The sequence below is a fragment of the Pyrgilauda ruficollis genome, unplaced genomic scaffold (genome assembly GCF_017590135.1).
Source record: "Pyrgilauda ruficollis isolate IOZ18807 unplaced genomic scaffold, ASM1759013v1 scaffold70, whole genome shotgun sequence".
In the NCBI taxonomy this organism is placed as follows: Eukaryota; Metazoa; Chordata; class Aves; order Passeriformes; family Passeridae; genus Pyrgilauda; species Pyrgilauda ruficollis.
Genome location: NW_024528822.1, coordinates 1,229,507 through 1,247,058, shown reverse-complemented (window position 1 = coordinate 1,247,058; position 17,552 = coordinate 1,229,507). Strand labels below are relative to the sequence as shown.

The following is a 17,552-nucleotide window of genomic DNA, read 5'->3' as shown; positions in this document are numbered from 1 at the left end:
ATGATTGTTGCTTTGCAGTACTTGCGTTTGTAAACTCTGTCCGTACACGTTGAGCCACCTGTGACTGCACCTTAAGCCCTAACGGAGACCACCCTTCTCTGTCGGAAGGCGGTGATTTAGGCTCGTAAATGTCCGCAAGAACAGGACAGCGAGCACTTGATTTCATATTGCTGAAGTAGCTCACTTTTAGATCCGAAGTAGCACTACTTGACGAGCAGTACGTGCAGCCCGTGTCTGTGCTCTAGTGAAACACCGGGTTTTCACTCAGAGAGCACCTCCCGCACGGAGGATTTAACCCGACCTATCCGCGCTATGTCCCGCTGGGAAATGCGGGCTCCTGGCGGACGCGCTTTCGACGGCCTTGGGTGGGACCGACCTGCCTGCTCCATCCCTGCCGGGAGCGCCCTACCTGCGGCGGGGCGGCGCAGGAAGGGGGCGGCGCGGCGGGGCGGCGGTTCCGGGCACGTCGCGTTCCTCGCCCCGGGACCCGCCGCGCCCCATGGCCGCTCCGCAGGACCCGCTGCCCCCAGGTGAGGCCGGCGCCGGGGGGAGCCGGGTGGGAGGGCGGGGATGCCCCGAGGGGCGGCGGCCGCTGCCGGGGCCCCCGGCAGGCCGGGACAGGCGATGCGCGGGGTGCGGCCCGCGGCGCCCATCCCGGGCCGGGCAGACCCGGGACCGCGGCTCCTGGGAGCCAGGCGAGGAGCGCAGACCCGGCCGGGCTGAAAAGTTTTTAAGTTTCTCCCTTCCCCCTCCACACACGCCAGTTAAGTATGGTAATAATTTATCATGTGCTCTGCTGGTGTGATTTAGTGTAACTTGTCTTGTCAAGCCTGCTCCAGTATTTAGCGTGTACGTTAGTTTGCGCTGGTTAGCAGCATGTTCAAAATACCTTTTAAAATACGATTCCTTAGAAGCCCAGAGCTCGGGTGGCTATGAAGTCCACGTGCATTAGCTTACATAGTAATGGTAATGGTGCAAATGACTTTTAAGCACCTCACCTGCGGTGTGCAGCATCACAGAGTTTTCCATGGCTGTCTGCTCAGACAGGGACAAAGTTTTGAGTAGTTGACAGTAAACAAAAATGCACAAGTGCTGATGGACCTGAGCTTTTCAGGGTACTGAATATTCTAGTATAATTTGCCATATCCTCTCCTCCTATTCAAATCTAAAATTCATGTGCCTCTAGTCAAAGCAACATTTTTATTTGTGTTTAGTCAAAGAGTTCATCTCTATGAGCAACATTAGTATTAGACTGATTACTTGTTTAAGTTGTGCTAAGTTAAGTTATTAATGTGTTTGCCTAGCCTTGGTGTGGAAAAGGTCTTACATGCATGGTTGAACTATGTAACTACAGCCGATCTTAGGTGCTTCACTCGCTACTCACAACACAGTCAAGACTTGGTTGCAGAGTAAAACTGTAACAGAGAACACTGTCTCTGCTGCTTGGTGTTTTGTGAACCCCCTCCTGCTTAAAAGTCAAAATCCTGAGGTCTCTAAAACTCGCTTTCAGACTTCCTGAAGGGTGCAAAGGTGAAAAGCAGAAAAACTGTTTGCACTGGTAAGTGCAGAGCATTGCATCCCATTATAGCAGCACTATTGGGCAGAATGAAAGGTGGGCAAGTCTGCTGCTCTTCTTGCAGACAGGTCATACTGGATGGGCCCTGGCAGAGCTGTATACAGGTGCTGTGTGGCAGAAATGAACCTGAGGAGCAACCACTGAACCTGATTTATGTCTGTCCTAGTCAATGTGCACATGCTGATTTATGTCCATCTGAGTCAACTCACTTGTGGCTCCCTGCAGAAGTGTGGGGAAGTAAATGTGGTCTGTTGGCTGTATCCTGTTGGGGCGAGTACAGTTGTAGTGATTTTGTGAGGGATCCCGGTAATGTTGTTATGAAGCTGTCTGTCAAAGTAACCATGAAATCAGACAGTCAGTCAGATGATACCTTCAGTTCCTGTTGGCCTGTCAGCATGAAAAACTGTGGATGGTTTACATCTGAGATAAACACAGAACTTTCCTCTCTAGTGCTTTGTGCACCAGCACAGCTCTATGACATGAGCTGTAGAATGCTGGGGCAAATACGTGTGGGAAAGAGAGAAAGGACATTCAAATTACCTTATTCACAATAAAATACCAGGTCTGTGGTTTTCAGATTATCTGCCTGCTATGAGTGGTCAACAAGACCCTGATGAATCATCTGCAGCCCAGAATGTGGAGTCTTTAATCTTAGGTGCAAATATTCACACACATACATGCCACTTAGAAAAAAACTGAGGACTTGGTAGTACTCTGCAACCTAAATAAAACAATGGAAATTACTATTCTTCATAAAGAACTATTAAATAAATGGAAGCAATTGAGGTATAGGAAATGAAATACAACTTTAAAATGTTCAGGATGGATGCTAAGCAAGAAAGGTGCAGATTCCCATGACTGGGTGTTTATGTGTAAGACCTAGAAAGCAGGATTGAGAGGTACCACCCTTGTACCCCATCACCTCTTGACCACCCACACGTGGGTCTGTCAAATCCTTGTTTCAAATGCCTGTATTCTCTGAGCTTCTCCAATTTTTCAGTGCTTCCCTTTGGATTGTGGAAAGTAAGTTACCAGTGTTAAAATGTGCCTTGGTGGCATCATGAAGATGTAACAACAGAGAATAGAGGACAGAGCCCTTACATAGCTAAGTGAGGCTCACCAAAGCATGGATGTTCTGTGGGGTCTGCCTTCACCTGCCTCAAGGCTTCTCTTACATGGGAAAAAGGAAGTTCTGGGGGTTGTTTTGTTGTTTTGTTTGTTTGGCTGGTTGCTTTTTTTTTTGTTTGTTTGTTTGTTTTTTGTTTTTTGGTTTTTTTTTTAATTCATCTAAGAATCTGTAAGGAGGAGCTGAAAGGCCTCCACAATAAACCAACAATAAGGTGCATGCTTTGCCACTGGCTTTGAGTGAAAAATGGTGAGACTAGGGATGTCTGGGCTGGCCTTCTTCCCTAGAGCCTTTCTTTGGCTCCCAGTACCTCCTTGTTTTTCAGCTCTCCTTTACTGGGTGGGCTTCTCTTTGCCCAGTTCCTCTGAAGCTTTCCACTGCAGTTCCCACTAGAAGCCTCTATTTTTGGCCCTACCTTCAAGCAATGTCTTATGCCAGTTTATTGTATTTTCCCATGTCCCAGTGACTCTGAACTTCTCTGCATCTGAGAGTTTGTGCTGACTTGCTATCAGAGCAGGCTTTATCCAGAACATTTTGTTAATACCATGTTTCTGGAGCAGGGATTTCATATGTACCAAAAAAAGACACGTGACAAGAACATAGGGGTTTAGTTAGTTAGTTAGTTTTCTTCTTCTGCATATGGGCCTCCTAATTTGCAGTGTGAACAATGCTCAACTGCAGTTTCATAGGCCCCTGCCTTTTTTAAACATCTTTTAAACTCTGCTCAGCCTTTGTCATCTGCCCCTCTGATCATATTCCACCTGCCTGGACAATGCCTGTGGATTTCCTGGGGGCTGTAGCACTGAGAAAGGTTTTACCTGGAATCTCAGGGACACCCTGGAACTGCTGCTGGTGGAGCTGCCTCACAGAAACAGGAGAGAGAACAACTCTGTCCTACTGCTGTCACCTTTTTTATTTTCAGTTTATTGTGCTGTCTTGCATTGGTTATTGCTTCAGCTTGTTCTGTTGTATTGAGTGGATTTGTAGGAGTGGGTCCCCAAATAAGCAACTATGCTAAATTTGAGCTGGTTGGAATACTGTCTGTGAAACTTCTGTTCTGTTTTGGGGCTCAGTGTTTATAATGTGTGCTTTGTAGTTAATGTCTGTGACTCTATTCTAATTCTACTGGTTTTTATATTCCAAAGAAGGTAATCACCAAATACTGATTACAATCATGTCTTACTTGTTGCAGCTGAAAACTTAATGTTACTTGCAGTAAGTGACTTTTAGAGTAAGAGTGACAAGAATAAAGATCTTACTGCATAATTTAAAATGTTTTTCAATTTTTGAAAACATTTATTCTTATCAACAGAAGAGATTTCTGAAAAATATGTCAGGATGATATTAAATTATAGGAATAATTTTGTGAATCCTGTCTTCTGTATGAGATTTGTTTCACATTCTCAGTGTACTTGTGGTCAGTATCCCACTAGTATTTGTCAATTTAGCCATTGATGCAGAGGGGTTAACATTTTCTGATTCACCTGCAGGTACTTTGAAGATACATGTTTTGATTCTCTTGATATTAATATAGTTGAATTTTACTGTTCTGTTGTATGCAAATAATAAACATTTTGCTCAAATATTTTTTAATTAGTGTTTTCAATTTTCTATTGTAATCTGGTGTTTATTCTAGTATTAATTTTTGTTGTAGTGGGTATGTTAGTTTCCTGTTTGAATTATTTCTTTGAGGAAACATTTTAATGCTGTCAATAGGAGAACAGAACTTAGCTTTTAGAAAATTTACTGAATTTTAGTATTTATTGCTGTCATGTTTTGTGATTTTTTTTCACTAAAGATATTTTGAGATTTTAGTTGAAGTCTTATCTTTTGTTAGGTTAGAGTTGGGTGTCCTTATAACATCTAGTTTCTAGTTTCTAATGTCTGTGCTAGTAGTTCTGACATTTTCCAGTTTGTCATGTTTTCTTGTAGAAATATGACATAATTCATGTAATGGCTGTATAGTTGTGTTTTACCTTAGTCAAGCAAAGAAGCAAAATATGAATTGGCAGAAATACTTTAATGACTATGCAGTGATAAAGTTTTCTTTTTTCCAGCCGATCATGCAGCAAAAGAGCCAGTGGAGGATACGGATCCGAGCACTCTTTCCTTAACAATGGTGTGTGTTTCTGGTCTAGCTCTCTATGATTACGTGATGCCACAGTGAGAAAAAACAGTGAGATGCTAACTCACACTGTGAGTGTATATACAAGATTTTGCTTATCTGTATGACTGCACAAAAAACCTTAATAAATTAATCTATGCAGTCAAAGTGTAAATAAAACTACCAACAGGTGCATCAGCTGAACTGGGTGGTATTATCAGCAGAGCTGCCCATGGATAACCTCCAAAGGCTGTGGCAGTGACATCTCTTTAATTTAAAAAAGCCCCAGCAACTGAAAAAAATTAGTGCTGACATTCTTCTGTCTACATAGTTTGAATGGATAAAATAACCCAGTTAGGGCTTAAAATTTTAACACTACTAAGCTATTATTACTTCCTGTAGCTGATTTGAAGTCATGGAAAGATAGGATTCAAAAGCGGTGCCTTAGGCAGGCCCGGCTGAGCCTGGGAGGGACCAAACCGCACCCTCTGGTGCGCGCTGGCTCACGAGCACCGCTTGTGTTGGGATCTCAAACATCCCAGGCTCCTGCCCAGGTGGGAGTAATAGGAAATTCTGTGAAAACATTTTAAAATGTGGCTTTCTGTAAAAGCCACACCTACTTTCACGTAAGGGCGAGGGCCATAGGGAAGGAGGTAAATGTCAGATAAAATAATAAGTTATGTCATGCCCAGGAATCAGTAGCTGTCTCCTTAAGCTCAGTAATAATAGCTTCCTGTTGCTTCTTAATCAGCTATGTAAGTTTAGAGCAGAAGGGGAAAATATTTCTTTTTATTTCAAGGCAGTAACATTTTATTAAAAGCTTAATCTGCTAAAAGAGAATTTGTAGTCATGTCTGTTCCTCCTGGCATGCCTTACCTTTTCAAGATTACGTTGCTACTTCAGTACAAAATTTCTTTTTCTGAACTCTGCTTTTTCACTAAAAATAGCTTTAAAAATACTGTCACAAAGGAGCAATCTTTATTGCTTCTTAAAGTGCTAATCAGCAGTGTTAGTAGCATCTCAGTTTCCCACAGAAGAGTGTTGCTGTATCTGATGGTGAACAGATCAACTAGTAGCAACTTGAGAGATACAATTATAATTATGCACTTACAAAATGAAATAATAATTAAAGAGCATATAAATACTCTTTCCTTCCCCAGCACAATTGCACTCAAAATAATAAACATTGTGTTTCTTGCCTTTTTGTGACAGACAGAAAAATATCCTGTCCAAGACACAGGAGTACCTAAAGGTAGGTATTGTGAATTCTGTCTGTTCAGATATCATTGATGTGTTGCTATCTGCAATAAAACCAGTGGTGTTACCCAGCAGATTAAAATACTCATAACTTTTGCTACATATTTGTGTTTTAAATGTAATGCCCTCTTTATTTTTGATGTCAGTTTGGTGTGTATATTTAACTTTTGAAATTTCCTTCCCAAGTTTAGGTTTGATCTTAAAATCACTCTAAAACTATCATCAGAAGACCTGGGTTCTTGATCTGAAAGGAAAATCCAGTGGTGCCATTGAAAGACAGGGTTCAGACAAAAGGTGGTAGAGAAATCATAATGTTAGATGGTGACTTTGAAGGGATTACCAGTACCTTCATGTTTTTAGAAATAAAATCAAGAAATACCTTTCAGTTCTTTTGCCTCTGACTGCATTCCCTGCCTTGTAACCAGTCAAACTCTTTGTGCCATCTTTTACCTTCAGCTGATGTTAATACCTTCTACTGGGGAACCTACTATTAGGTCTACTCTGCACAAGTTCCTGCCTCTCCTTGCTGAAAATGGAGTGAGGGAGTGCAGGTTCTGAAGAAAAATACATGGATTACACAGTGTGAATATCCTCCTTATGTTTCCTTGATGTGTGGGGCGGGTTTTTTGTTGTCATCCCAGGCTTTGCCGTTGAGTTTTGTCCAGGGAATGCAATGGCAGGGGCTTGTTTGAGGAGCACTCTGCAGGTAGTGTGTTCTCCATCCTGTGTTGCACAGCAGATCTGCAGTGGGACAGCCACAGGAAACCAGGCTTGTCACAATGGAAACTTGTGCTGACGAGTGGGAGCATTGGGGTTAAAGAAAAGTTGGGGATTATTCTGGGGCTTGAGAAAGCTAGGCAGAGGAAATGAGCACTCTTCAGAAGTGTTGCTCAGCAGGGAAGGATCATGTGGGATAAAGACTATTTGACGTCATAAACTAGTTTCTTTTTATTTGCAGGCAGGTGATTTGGTCCTTCAAAATCGTTTATTAGCACCAAAGCAATTACATTAGAAAATTCTTTTCCTTGTTTTTTTTTTTTTTTTTTTTTTTTAATTTCACCTGTTTCATTAGATCCTCCTCAAAATTAATTTGATAAGTTCCTAAATTTCAAATTTGTCAGGGCTGTTTAAAGTCCAAAATTACATATTCTAAATGCACCTAATTTAAAAAGGAAAGCTAAGGCATAAGTAGAAAGATCAGCACTTTCTGTAAAAAGGAAGTGCACTTGGTTTATATTTAATTTTCATTTTTGCTTCCTCTTACTAAGTGTAAGATGATGTAATTACTAATATAGCTTGACATTTCCCCTTTGAAGCTGAATGTGATACAAATACCTCTTAGTATTCTGTTCATTTCTGTAAATTTCATTATTTCTCTGAGAATGGCTTTTCATAGTTATTTCTATAAAAAATAAAAACTTAGAGGTATGACTCTGTCAACTGAAAATTGCAACAGATGTGCCAGTCTGATTCTGTATAACACACAATTATGTTTGTTTCAGATTTGATGTTTGAACAGACAGTACATTGGTGAGAGGGGCTGTCTGTTTCTTTTATTGGTCAATTAATTAATGGGCTGTTTTGGAGCCATAACTTATTAAAGTTCTTGGCACCCTTTACTGATTAGGAGATAAAATGGAGTTGAGGGAACTTCTTATCTTGCAGAGGTCGCCTTAGTGTTTGTCATGATTTGATAATACTATTTCCACTCAAATATAGAACAAATTTCACACATATCATTTCCACAGGTTTGATGCCCATGCTTTGCATTTTCAGACAGACTTTATTTTGGAGGGGGCTTTTTTGGTGGGTTTTTGTTTGTTTGTTTGTTTGTAGTGTTTTTTTGGTGGTTGTTGTTGTTGTCATTGTCTCTGGAAGTACAGACATAAAGAATAATGATGATCCTCTACCAAACATTGATATCACTGGAGATGAAATATCTTCCAACAGTCTTACAAAACCAGAAAAAGAGGAGAATAGTGATTTTTGGTTTCCTTTTTCTTGCAAGTGTAAGGATGAATTCTTTGATTCTTGAGTGAGTTAAGAAAATATTCTTTCTGTTATGTGATGATTCATAAAGGTAATAGAGGTTCTTCAATGAGATCTGGCCACTAAACCAACAACAAATGGAAACATACCGGCACTAAAAATGTAGTCACCCCCATGGAGCATTCTTGTGTGTAAAAACATGTAGAATATAACTCTTTTTAAGCTTATGTTAATGGTTGGTCAGCACCTGACTCAGGAGAATTATGCAAATATTTTGATGAGGAGGACCTTACTAATCATGCAGAGTGCACAAGGTCCACAAAGGGTTTATGTATCCTTTGTATCCCATTTTGAGGGCTGAAGTGATGCTTGAAAAGTTAGCAGAGTTTGTGCTGTACTAGGGAATGCTGTGCTTTTCAGTGGACTCCCAGGGCTGTTGATAAACACAGTTTGAAATGGATTATTTCAGTGCTTCAGCAAATTCCTGTGTAGTAGGAATCACTAGGATGAGTCCAGTTCACAAAGGGGCAGAATATAAGATAAATATTTATGCAGTACTTATTTTAGCTGTCATTTTAAGTGTGATGAGAAAGGCAAAACAAAAATTAGAGTGACTTGTGACATCTTCAGCCTACTTTGTTCTATTAGTTTAGTTAATATTCTGTAGTCAGCTTTCTGAAAGAACAACATGACTCTTGCTTTAAAAATAGTGTGATGTTTGTTTAGAAAACAACTGTTACTTTAATATCTAATCTCTGTAAGGATTATGTTTCTTCTCACACTTGTGCTCTGCATGACTGTTACAGACTCTGCTGACTTAACATTTTGGGCTTTTAATCTAGCAATTCCCAGTGTTAGCTCATGATATGGAGTTAAATTTTTTATATTAGATACCTATACTATAATTTCTGTTTGATAGTCTTACTATTTAAATTTGTGTGTGAGTGGAAGACCAGTGTTTCACGCTCTTTGCCTTAGATGAGGAATACCTAACAGATCAAGTTACTTTGGAAATTGCATCTGTGAACATCAAGACCCTCACATCAGATTCTGGCCTAATACAACAGGTAAGAAAAATGATACTTGAATGTGAACTAAGTTACTGCTGTTAATTCAGTAAATGTGTTAACAAATAAGTATATTTTCAGACTGTATCTGGAGAGCACAAAATTATTCAGTAAAACAGACCAGAAATCTGCTTTCTTTTCAAGAGTTCAGTAAAGGGGGCTTTTGTGGACAAGAGCAAAAAAAGAGATGATTTTATCATTAACATGTACTTTTTAGTTTGAATAGGTTTTGATCAATGTATGGCTGTTCTGAAGAAGATCCAGCAAAGTGTTAAAGTTTTGTCATGCATGCTTTAACATGTCCCTCTGATGAAAATATTTCCTGGTGAAAATAAAGCCAGGCAGAGAAGTGAAGAAGTAAGGAATCCTAGATTTTGTCTTTAGGGAGGCATTAGATGGTTTTGCTTTGATTTTTGGGAACACGGCTCTTCCCATAGATGAAACATTGTCCACTTTTTGTGACATCTTTCATTACCATAGGAAGGGCAATGCTGAGTGACTCCCATGCTCCATGGTTATTATCTTTCAAGTGAATGTTTTTTGCTGAATTTCAAATTGATTCTCTTTGGGTTGAGCAGAAAACTTGGAGAAGAGAAATGAATGAGCATTTTCCAGCAAGATGAAGAATTAAAAGGAGTTCCTAATGCCAGAGTCCCAGCTGAATTCCATCAGAAACAAACATGGGTTTGGTATGCATTTCACAGATGATGGAGGTAACTGTTCCTTCCCATCATCAAGAAGAAAGCATTTATTGGCAGCTTAGAATCACTATAAAGATAATTCAGTGTATTAGGGTAGTAATGGTTCCACAGAGCTGAAAACTTTATGCTTACCTTCAGACTGTACATAAGTGTATGGCTTTGATTAGACCTGTAGAGGATGATTGGCTCTTCATTGTGGGCAAAAAATGTTCTTGCTTAATGCCTTCATTTCCCTGGAAGTAACACTACATTGTCTTATTGCAATTACATTACAAGAAAATGATCTTGAATAAACCTGAGTGCATCTGACTTGATAAATTGGATTATGACTGATCAGTAAAAATATGAATTTTGAAAACAGATGCATGGCACAGGTAAGTATCGCTGCTTTTCTTTGAACTTTTTGCAGTACTACCCACTCATATTTTTTATGCCTCATAAGGCATGTATAATGACGTAAAGGCACTTAGGCATTGGCTTTCACAGTAAGGTTTGAACTTCAATGAATTGATAAAGTCTGAGAAATTAAGTTCAGGACAGCAGTTAAGTGAACAGTATCTGCTTTTTATTTTTTTTTTTTTTTTTTTTTTTTTTTAATTTGCTTATTTGTTTCTTTTGATTTGCTTATTTGTTTCTTTTGAAAATTTGTTTCTTTTTGGGCTATCCTGGGAAGTTCCTCGTTCTCCCTAATGAGTTAGTCTTCTGAGAATTTGTTCCTTGAGGCTCAGTAATAACATTCTGCCTTTTTAAGGCATTTGTGGGAGTGGAGACAGTTACTATAATCAGGAACTTCAGATTTAATTTTTTTTTAACTTTGTGTGCTCACATGTTGCCGTGAAGGCCAAGTTTGTGTTTTAAAAGTGCTGTCCAGATAAAGCTGTCATGGTAGAAAAGTAAACTGCTAGAAGATAATGGCAGGGCTTATTCAGTTGCAATTGGCATGTGCAGTGTTAGATCTCTCTTGAGCAGACAGCAGACATTTTGATGTTGCATGTGTGGTCTTGCAGTTTTCAGGGAGTAAAGAAACACTGAAAACAGTATGCAAATTTTTCCTCTCTTAACGAAGTCTGTAAATATTTTGGAGAGAGTTCACCTTCTTTATAATTAGATTGTGAATGCATGCAAGTTCACCACAGCAACTGAAATTGCCTGTATTCTATTTTTAGTGGATTTTTTAGTAAAGAAGGTGTAGCAGGTAGAACTAAAGTATCTTATTACCCTATGTTGTTACCCATATATTGACTTTTGTTTGTATGTACAACCTGCAAAATTAAGAAGCCTGCTGTTTCAGAAGAATGACACAATATAAAAAGATCAACAATACTTCATTGCAGCTATCTAAGGGGAAAATCCCCTTCTACTTTCATCTTTAAATCCTCAACAGAAGAAAGCTATTTCACCTGGCTCCACACCTGCATAGTTAAAGTAAGGGCAGCTGCAGTTTCCCCACAGTTCTACAACCAAGGGGCTGTCCTTCCAGTTTTTAGAGGTTGCTAACCAGTAGAATTTAAATGTTACGTGTGTTACAGTCTCAGCTGCTAAGTAATTTCATTATGTTTAATTAGCAGACAAAACATAATTGAGGGAATGTTAACTTCAAATAGGAGAGAGGGTTAGATGTGAGCAGCAAAAATATTCGCGTCCACCTGTTGTCTATAAAAGCTTCCTATGTACATAAAGAAGTTTGTAAAAAAAATTTTCCACTTTGCCTAGATCAAAAAAACAATCCCTTACTGCTGCTTGTTACAAAATTCTTGGTTTTTGCATTGCAAAACATTTTAAAAATCTTTTAAATCAAACCATATGAATTGTTAAATAACTTTTGGGTTAGTTAGAGAGAGTTAGTCAAAAGATGCAATGCTATAGCATATCATTAATAAAAACGCTGTTGTTCAGTGCCTACAACCAACAGGGCTGTTTTATGAGCCAAAGCATGGAAATGCTGCCTGAAAAGACTGCAGATTGTTAGCAATTCCTCAAAACTATATGTATGTTCCCTATCTGACTTCACAAGCAGCTTGGGATTCTTTTAAGTAATCTCCTGCCAGTTGTAAATTAGTCAAATACTTATTCTGATGTTCAATTACATTGTTTTATTTTTACTTTATATTTGTTTTCTGCTTTGTAGCCAGAAGACAAAGACACACAAAACCATACTGACAAATCACTTTCAGGTAATATGTCAACTTTATTGTTCTCCATATTTTATTCCTAGGTTTTATTTCAAAGTGCTTTTTTAAAAATGGCTATTTGTCATAAGAAATAACTGCCTGGATAATTAGTGCTTATAGAGCTCATTTCCTTACCAGTGTAATTTACAGCTTCCTCTTTTGTTCTAAGAGGATGGTGATCAATAATGAAGACCATACAAAATATGCAACTTGGGCTTTCCAAATACATTTAGTACCACTGCCTTTGGAAGTGATGTGTAAATAGCTGTCAGGAGAGAGCAGAAGCTGGCAGTAGGCTGTGAGTGTTTATCCCATCATTTGAGTGAGTTCTGCTGGGGAGGGGTGTGTGTGTATGATATACAGTTCTCTTAGTCTAACAGTAAGAAACTGAGAGTTTCCTATTAGTAAGGCAGCTTGTCCTATCAGGTAGCATTAGGATCATGCAATTAGTTGGGTAGTGTTTGTCAGTGTCTAGCACAGGAGTACCTTAGACAAGCAGGATTCTTTATGATGCTTTTGATAGTCTTCCAGATGGTATAGCACAAGAAGCAGGTTGGTTTGGTTTTGTTTACTTATATCTGTTCCCTTTTACAGAGGTGTTTTCTTTACCCCTTCTATCCCCTGTTTCTACTGGGGACAAAACTTACCCTGGCAACCCTGCCAGAGTAAATAAGATGAAGTTCAGATAGAGTGCTCTCCTGCCCTGTAAGCTCAGCCAGAAATTTGATTGGATTATATTATATTCATGTTGCCTTGTTTGTATAAGTAAAGGTTGGTATGAATAAAGCAAGAAAGTTTTGTCTCACTTCAGCAAGTTTAGGGTGCACAAGGAGAACAGAAGAGTTAACATACATATTCCTGCAGAGAACAGCTGCAAGGCCTGTGGAATACCTGTGAGCTAAGATGTCACCAGAACATGTTTCCCTTTAACAGGGAATCTAAGCATTTGTATAAGTTGTGTCTGCAGCGGTGTTGTTGCTGCACGTCCTAACTTGTTGAAAACTTCAGAAGTTGTCCTTGGCCTGCTAAAAAAACAATCCAATGAGCAATGTTACAAAACTAGCAATAGCCTGTTCTGTCTTTAAAAATAAAATAGAACATGCATGCAGACATTATATTCTGGAATTTTTACACAATCTGACAGTAATTACTGAAAATAAATAATTGATGTTAAAAGAAAGAGCCACAAAATTTCACAAGCAAAGAGCCTGAACAGATGCAGTTGTCCTTATGAGTAGGTGGCATTAACTACCAGATTTATCCTTTGCCAGAGGTACAGTTCAGGCCTCTGATACAGCACTTGTAAATTGTGTGTCACTGTTTTCTGTTGTTTTTAATCAATCTTTTGATTGCTATCAGCCCCTTTTTCACAGAGTTTAGTCTGAAGTAAGACTAGCTACTTCCCTATTTCAAGCTGTACAATGAGGCTGGAGCACAGAAACTTTATGAAAAGCTTCTAGGCTGTGTCCACTATTTGGAGATACCAGATTCTCCCTGCTTTCAAAAAGGAGCAGGGAGAGTTAAGGTCATATCTGCAGCCAAAATGCTCAGACAATGTCCTGCACTGTTGCAGTGTTAAAGGTCTAGGTATAAGAGTTTGACTAGAGGTATGACTCAAATTGGTTTCTATGTGGTTTAAGGGGTATTAATATATAATATAGTCTGATAGCACCACATTGTTACCAGTTTTGGGGGAGATGGTGTGTAGGAGATTTCTAAATGGCAATTTTCAGTATTTGATGCAGATTTTAGAACATATCACCACTTCTTTCCAGCAACTTGGTATTTTTGTTTTTCTCATATGAAGGAGTATGCACTTTATTCCTTTTCATGATGTACATTTAAAATAGGCTTTGTTGGTAAAACAGGGACAGTTTTTATTGCAAGAGCCCTTACAAAGCAATGGAATATATCTACTTTTTTCATTGTGTTTAAGTACTAGATGTTAGCTGTATTTGGATCTGTCAGCAGAGATTCTCCTGGTGCACATATTTCATCTTGTTATGAAGGTAGCAGCTCAGAAATGCAAAACCTTTTCCTTCATTCTACAACACAAGTACACAAGATGCACAGAATGCACACATAATTCTGCTGGTAATGTAAGTGGGCATTATGGTAGATTCAAGGAAGAGACGTTGTTCCAAAAACAAAAAAGGGGACTGTCCTAGCTCACACACTGCATTGAATCCTATGTCTTTTCTGGAAAAGTATAAATATGGTACTTTCAAAATTACTGTCTTTTTGATTAAAGCCGCTTTTGATTAGAGCGTAGTGAAGAGAGAAGTTCTAGAAAGTTAATTTAATGAGTTATTCATGAGAAGAGGCATTGCATATCACTATTCTGACTTTTTCAGAAGGAATTCAAAGAAACCTAATACTCCTCAACCCTTTATGCTTTCAACATTTTGTTCCTGATGATACCACAGCAATAGATCCTAATTTCTTCCCATGTAATGGTTTTCACTGCAGATCTCAAGAAAACCTGCAAGGAAAATGTCACCTGCTCCTTGTGCTTATTCCGTGCACCAACCATCAGTGACATGCTCAATGATGAGGACTTGTTGTACACAGTGAGGCTAAAGCTGGATCCCTGCCATCCAACAGTGAAAAACTGGAGAAATTTAGCAAGCAAGTGGGGGATGACTTATGATGAATTGTGTTTCCTTGAACAAAAGCCCCAAAGTCCCACCTTGGAATTCTTGCTACGGAATAGTGACCGGACTGTGGAGCAGCTGATTGATCTCTGTAAATTTTATAAGAGAATTGATGTTGTAAAAGTGCTGCTGAAATGGGTGGAGGAGGAATGGCCCAAGAGAGGGAACAGAACTTACCAGAATGACTTCTAGGTCAAAGAAAGTTGTTAGTCTGTACGTGTTAAATGCTGACTACCACTTATACACTGGAAGTTTCCCTTGCAAGAGAGAGAAAGCCTGTACTGAGGGTTTGTATACTGTGTAAGCTTTATCTACTGAACACACAATGTAGGCTTTATGCCCGCAGGGTTGCAAAGATAGCCTTCCAAAAGTGGATGGAATCATCCAGGTTGTGTTCTTGAGTCTGCAAATACCTTCAGTTTCTTTGCTGCTGTTCACAGCCTTCCTAAATAGAAAAGGAATGAAAAGTCCTGACCGCTTGTTTTACTGCAACAGTTGTGCATCATATCAGTTGTGTGCTGTTGTTACTGGGTAAGCCACAGTTAGAAGGCAAGTCCCTTGGTCTTACTGGTAGCCCTTGCACAATTTTGTATGTTCTACCTAGTAGAAGATGAGGTGGAATCTTTTTCTTCCTTTTTAGTTGTTTTTTAAGCTTTGTGGCACTGGTTTTGGCACAGGAACACCTCAGTGTTCCAGGCAGCAATTTGGATCTGAATGTTACAATTAACTGAATATTCAGCATCAGATTTGAGCAAATTAAGTCTCTTCTATGAACAAGAGTAGACATTAAACAACAACAGATGTTAAACAAAATAATTACTCACATGCTACTACATCATAGGCTATATATTTACTCTAAGAGAAATCATGAAATTCAGAGAGACTTTTCAAGCCATAACCTTTAGGGGCCAAAAAAACTAATTAAAAGGCTCTATGTTTAAAATTGCTTTCCAAAGGTTTAAAGACAGTGTACACTCTGAGTGCAGGTATCAAATCCCTCTCACTTTGAAGTGTGAGATGATGGCACCACAGGGTATTGTTAGTATTGACTGTAACTTCTTTTTTCACAGGCTGTGGTTTTCTTTACAGTTCTGTGGGTTGGCCTACTTTCTGTCCTACCCGAGGCAGTTGCAGTCTTGTGTGAAACTAGCACTATATATTGATTAAAGCCACTCTAATGGAAAATGAACAGCTGAATTCACCTACAGCCCAGGTGGATGGTTATTAAAGCACTTACAGTGATTTTTTAAAGGATTTTGATTGTCTGAGTTATACTGTTTACATTTAAAATGTTTCAGAATTGGCCTTTTTCCCACCATTCTTCTGACATCTCAGACAATGTAGTATGTACATAGGTGTATATACCCAAGCACTGGTCAAGATGTGGGGCAAAACTAGAACGGGATGCAGGTTGATACACTGTTTACTTTTCTTGAGTAGAAATAATAAGAATTAGTAGCAAAGCTGAGGGAAGTCTAGTGCTGTATGCTGAGTTTCTTACTGTAAGAGTTTGAAAAGGGACCTCTAGTAATACCTTACTTATAGATACTGAGTGATACGGTTACAGAGGAGCTAGAAGTAAAGACTAACATTTTCAAGTCAGGCACTTGTTCTGGACTGACATAAAATTAGCTTTATTTTAGTGACTTCAAGAAGCTGAAAGTCTTGTTTCAGGGTAAAGAAATTGACCTAAATTTGAGGTTTGAATTTTTAATTTTTTTAGAAAACACTGGAATTTGTAATGAATTTTTTTAACCAGTCCTCAAAAAAAAAAAGCTGCTACTCTTTAGAACTCTAGTTTTCTAGCTGTACTTTAAGGAGAAAATTTTACTGCTCTGTCTTGTTGGGGCTGGAGTTCAAGTGTTTAATGGTTCTCTTCTAAGAGTGGGTGTTTCCCAACAGATGTCTGTCAGCTCATAACTTTTACTAATATTCTTCTATCTTGAGTTAGATGCTCTAGATTCAGCTTTGGGGGACTATTGCTGTGGCTGGGCTGACTGCTGCTTTCAGGTCCTGCAGAGGCATCCACTGCCAATGTGCAAATAGCTCATAATGCAGCTTGTCCAACATAATTCCCATACCTTGGGCTAACTGCATGCAGGATTTAGGATCTGTCTGTGTGTTAAGTTGTTCTTCTGAGTGATGAGTGCTGGCACGTATGCACACAGCTTTTCCCTCCCATAACATACCACGTATTATAATATACTGTGCTTTGGTAGATTCAGACCAGCTAGGAGCTGGAATCCTCACATAAGAATCAGAACGGGAATATGAAATGGTGCAGTAGCATTCCTGAATTAATGTGTTCAACTGAAATCTCCCCCTTTTCCTGATTTCTGGGTAAAACCTGTAAAATTTTGAGGAAACTCTGATGTCTTGTGAAGATGAGTTTGATCCCTTGAAGCTCTTCAAAAGTCAATGTCAGATGCAAGAGTTCATGTTGGATGGAAATAAAGCTGCTTCTGAGCGGTCATAGGTGGATTATGTATAAATTCAGCTCTGACAGTTGAAAATGTTAGCCTTAAACTTCACCACACACTGGATTACTCATTACTATACTTGAAATACTTATTTTCTTCCTTGTATGGCATAAGTGGAGATGTACACACTCTTTGTTTAGTTTTATATCTGTTTACAAGATATTGCTTCTGAGTGTTCAATTTATTATGTCTTCTGTTTTAATGTGTACTATTTTTAGAAGAAATATAGTTGTCAATGTTTGATTTTATTGTATTTGTTTTTATTACAGCTAGGAAAACCACTGTTTTCCTTCTCACCAGTCACCTTGGAATTACTGAACTATCAATTAGTTGTTCTGTGTAAAAAATACCTTATAGATGAAATTCATGATGCCTTAAAACACTTAAGTTTGCAACACATACTGCTGTTGAAGAAAGGAAGATGCAT

At 38.9% G+C, this 17,552-nt stretch overlaps 1 protein-coding gene across 1 annotated transcript; it reads left to right on the top strand.

Annotated features, from left to right (window-relative positions):
- Window positions 1–470: 470 nt before the first annotated feature.
- Window positions 471–17,281, top strand: EDARADD (EDAR associated death domain). The gene is made up of 6 exons (XM_041485489.1): window positions 471–530; window positions 4,760–4,821; window positions 6,019–6,058; window positions 9,031–9,119; window positions 11,949–11,994; window positions 14,461–17,281. Exons 1-6 carry the CDS (start codon window positions 500–502, stop codon window positions 14,835–14,837), a joined length of 645 nt encoding a protein of 214 aa, XP_041341423.1. The 5' UTR covers window positions 471–499; the 3' UTR covers window positions 14,838–17,281.
- Window positions 17,282–17,552: the final 271 nt, after the last annotated feature.

Bases quoted from the DNA above. Each gene is read 5' to 3' on its own strand.
- EDARADD (XM_041485489.1), top strand. From the start codon at position 500: ATGGCCGCTCCGCAGGACCCGCTGCCCCCAG. The intron at 6,059-9,030 runs GTAGGTATTGTG...TCTTTGCCTTAG, and splicing joins AGACACAGGAGTACCTAAAG to ATGAGGAATACCTAACAGAT. The intron at 11,995-14,460 runs GTAATATGTCAA...TTTTCACTGCAG, and splicing joins TACTGACAAATCACTTTCAG to ATCTCAAGAAAACCTGCAAG.